Raw genomic sequence first — 3,948 nt, 5'->3', positions numbered from 1 at the left:
CATGATCGAGCTCGATGTCACGAGCCTATTAACGAATATGTTCGCGAGCTCGCGAGCTGAATATCTTGGAGCTCAAGCTTGACTTTTGATAAAATGTTCAAGCTTTTGAAATCAAGCTCAAACTCGACTCGATAAACTTAACAAATGAACTCAAACAATGTTTTTACCAAATATCGAGCTCCGAACGGTTCGGTTTGTTACATATGTATTTATATATTTGCCTCTTTGAGTTTTATGCTATGTTTGTTTCATTTGCAATTTGATCATTTTTCAAATATGAAGCTGATTTAGGCCAACATAGTGCTCACATCTGTATTGCAGCATGAGCATTCCGACCCGAATAAAAAACAGCTACAATTGTCAAAAAGGGGAAGATGCATGGAAGACGATAAGATTCAGTTTGAGTAATATAGTGTTATAACGTGACGTTGTACGAGAGATTTTCTATTGAATATTTTTCGGAGGAAACAAAATGAAGAATGAATAAATTTTGTTTTTTTGTTTTTTTTTTTTGGGTAAAACTACTTAGTATTTGATTTTTCATCATTTTCCTTTTAGATGGTCTATTTTCACTTCTTAAAAAGTCTTTTTACTCACCAAACCGCTCATCGAGTATTTTAAAAAAAATTTATCTTCTGATTTAAACAAATTTTCTTAATTCCCTACAAAAGTTATTGTACCTTTTCAGGGTAAGTGAGTTCTTATTTGTACAGACACTGACTCAATGCACATTTAAAGCTTGCTATTTATCAATATATGTGAGGTCTACTATTTTTTCAGTGGATCCCATAAATATTGATAAATTTATACCCTTAAATACATCATTTTAGTAGTGCATGACGAACACCGAGAAATAAGTGTTATATAAGGCAAAGTGCTATGTAGATGAGTATCACCTCTTGAATCTGTAGGAGTTATCTGTAGATTCTTGATATTAGTGGATCAGAGGCAAATCACGACGAGGAAGTCGTGTTTTGAAAAAAAAAAAAAGTGATTGTAATATTCTTGTCTTTCATGAGAAAAATTGTAGATAAATTTGTGTTAACCATTTTCGTAAAGAAAAAACGGATTTATTGCGTAATTCCCATGTCACAAAGTCAAATATTTGGTGACAACTTAAGAGCGTATGAACATGTACAAAATAAACAGGAAGTAAAATAATAGTAATAATATATATATAAATATAATATTTGAAAACACACACGCACTCGCACTCGCACTATATAGAAATGAAAAGAGTCAAAGAGTCAAATTTCAAAGGTCTCACTCGCTTAACTATATTATTAAAATATATTGTATATTCTTTGGAAGACAAAATTTAAAGTGTGGTTAAAATTAATTAATTGCGGCTTCCTAGTTGCCCACTTCCCTCCATCACATGCAATTTTCAAACCTCTCCTTTAACACACGTCTATATAAAGCCCCACCATCTATTAATTCCCATCAGATTCAATTCAATTCAATTCAATTCAATTCAATCCAATCTCTCTCCCTAAACATATACATATACATACATCTCTATCAATCCAATCCTCAACTTTTCTGCGTATATTAATCAATCAAATCAAATCAATTTTAATTTCTTTGTTATTTCGGGTAATCTTGGAATGGAACAAATGCAGTCCAAAGCTTACAACCAGAGTTCTGATCAAGAAGAAATGGCGGACCTCATCAGAAGAGGGCCGTGGACTGTTGAAGAAGACTTCACTCTCATGAACTACATAGCACGCCATGGCGAAGGCCGATGGAATTCGCTCTCCCGATGTGCCGGTAATTAATTATTATTATTATTATTATTTGGTGGTCGGTATGATTCGGTCCTGCAGGGGAAGGGGAAAGTTGAAGGAATTAAAATTCACGTGTGGGAGAGAGGATTCTTGGTTTTTTGGTATATATGAATGAATAATTGTCGTGTGGAAGTTAAATAACCAGCTGTACGTTATTTTCATATTATTAATTAATTAATAAATGGTATTGGAGGGTGATGAAATGTATGAAACTCGTATGTGACAGGCCTGAATAGAACTGGGAAGAGCTGCAGATTGAGGTGGCTGAACTATTTGCGGCCCGATGTCCGCCGTGGGAATATTACTCTGGAAGAACAGCTTCTAATTCTTGAACTCCATTCTCGTTGGGGAAACAGGTATTTAATATATAGATTTTTTTTGATGAAGTTTTATTTGGTACCTATCAATTATTCAATTGTATTAAAATTAGTATATGTTGATTGGATTTTAAGTTGGAATTGAAATTGAGTTTGATCCACGCGCGTACGTACAGGTGGTCCAAAATCGCGCAACATTTGCCGGGAAGGACGGATAATGAGATCAAGAATTACTGGAGAACGAGGGTCCAGAAGCATGCGAAGCAGCTCAAGTGTGACGTTAACAGCAAGCAATTCAAAGACACCATGCGCTACCTCTGGATGCCCAGATTAGTCGAGAGAATCCAAGCTCAGGCCGCCACGAGCGGTGCCGGAGCAGCGGCGTCTGTGCCTCCACAGGCTCCTGTTTTCGGGGCTCACACGTATTCCCCAGAAAATTCAAGCGTGGTAGCATCATCGGACTCGTTCGGAACCGACCTAACGGATTATTGTTACAATAATTATCCAGTGAATCAAGATTATTACCATCTTTCGAATTATGCCGATCAATCTCTCATCAGCCCCACAGCTGCTTATTTCCCCCAGGGGATGGATTTGACGGCGGAGGAAAGCTGCCAGTGGATGAACGCCGGCGGAGACATATCGGACACCCTGTGGAATGATATCGATGACGTATGCTAGCTTCTTACAACATTAATTAATGATTCATCACCAAATCTTAATTTGGAAGATCACTTGCAAAGATCATCGAATAAATACGTGCGAATAATTAATAATTAAGACCCAAAAAAAATATTATCCTAGAAATTCAGTATAGTAATCTCAGAGTTTCATAGAATTTGGACAGGGTTTTTTTAGCTTTGGATAAAACATATTGATGTTTGTATTATTTTTTATTTATTCATTCTGTTCAGTTTGGATTAAAAAAAATTAAAGTTGTGACTTAAGGATTTAATGAATGAAATATTCTCTTGAATTAATACCCACTTGGCCGCTTATTTTATTTTATTTTATTTTGTGTCCTCTAATTTAAAAAAAAATTCCAAATTCTTCTACCAATATATCTCGTGTTAATTCAGCATTTCCATTGGAAACTGTAAAATCCGACATAAATTAAACTAAATGTAGGAAATTTTGAAATTCGTTGAACTTATTAAGACGCAGTTAACTTGAGAAGGAGAGCATATGTGTAGATCGATTTATTGGATGATGTTGGCTATTTTTCTAGACAAAAGAAACCCAAAGACAGTTTTATCTCTTAAATTAATGTTGAAGTGCATGTCCTAATTTATAAGTCTTATTTTCTACACATTTTTCTATTTATATATAGTGTTAGCGATTACTTTTTGGAGAAAATTTTATGGTCAATAGTAGTATAATATATGCTATGATGTGCATAATTGGTTCCACTAAACGTCTTGTTGCTTGTTAATTATTTAAACCTATATTACTCAGATGTGGAATTTTTGAAATACAGTCATTGGGGGATGAACCAAGTAGAAGTCTTCATCATCTTAGTTCTAGATTAAGGAAACTTTTTTTTTTTTTTTAAAGTAATGGACTAATGATTTATGGGCATGGAATGTTTGAATTTTATATATTAAATCTTTAATATAAAATAAATATATATTGTTATTGTCGTGTTATTCAATTATCACACGAGAGGCCCTAAAAGTTACACATCAAACCAATTCGTGAAATTAATTACATTTTTAGTATTCATATTTTCATATCAAAAATATTTGTGATCCCTAAATATTTCAATGCAACAAGTTTAGTGCCTAAACTTTAAAAATTGAAACACAATTAGTATTCTTTATCATTTAGTTTTTAGTTTAATATAT

At 33.7% G+C, this 3,948-nt stretch overlaps 1 protein-coding gene across 1 annotated transcript; it reads left to right on the top strand.

Moving 5' to 3' along the window:
• Positions 1-1,451: 1,451 nt before the first annotated feature.
• On the top strand, positions 1,452-3,086 carry LOC140871081 (transcription factor MYB108-like). The gene is made up of 3 exons (XM_073273529.1): positions 1,452-1,770; positions 2,014-2,143; positions 2,281-3,086. The coding sequence occupies exons 1-3, from the start codon at positions 1,608-1,610 to the stop codon at positions 2,783-2,785; spliced, it is 798 nt and encodes a 265-aa protein (XP_073129630.1). The 5' UTR covers positions 1,452-1,607; the 3' UTR covers positions 2,786-3,086.
• The last annotated feature ends 862 nt before the right edge of the window (positions 3,087-3,948 follow it).

The sequence above is a fragment of the Henckelia pumila genome, unplaced genomic scaffold (genome assembly GCF_033568475.1).
Source record: "Henckelia pumila isolate YLH828 unplaced genomic scaffold, ASM3356847v2 CTG_38, whole genome shotgun sequence".
Classification (NCBI taxonomy): domain Eukaryota; kingdom Viridiplantae; phylum Streptophyta; class Magnoliopsida; order Lamiales; family Gesneriaceae; genus Henckelia; species Henckelia pumila.
The sequence above is the reverse complement of the archived record's forward strand: the minus strand, read 5'-3'. Positions and strand labels throughout refer to the sequence as shown.

Bases quoted from the DNA above. Each gene is read 5' to 3' on its own strand.
- LOC140871081 (XM_073273529.1), top strand. From the start codon at position 1,608: ATGGAACAAATGCAGTCCAAAGCTTACAACCAGAGTTCTGATCAAGAA. The intron at 1,771-2,013 runs GTAATTAATTAT...CGTATGTGACAG, and splicing joins TTCGCTCTCCCGATGTGCCG to GCCTGAATAGAACTGGGAAG. The intron at 2,144-2,280 runs GTATTTAATATA...GCGTACGTACAG, and splicing joins CATTCTCGTTGGGGAAACAG to GTGGTCCAAAATCGCGCAAC.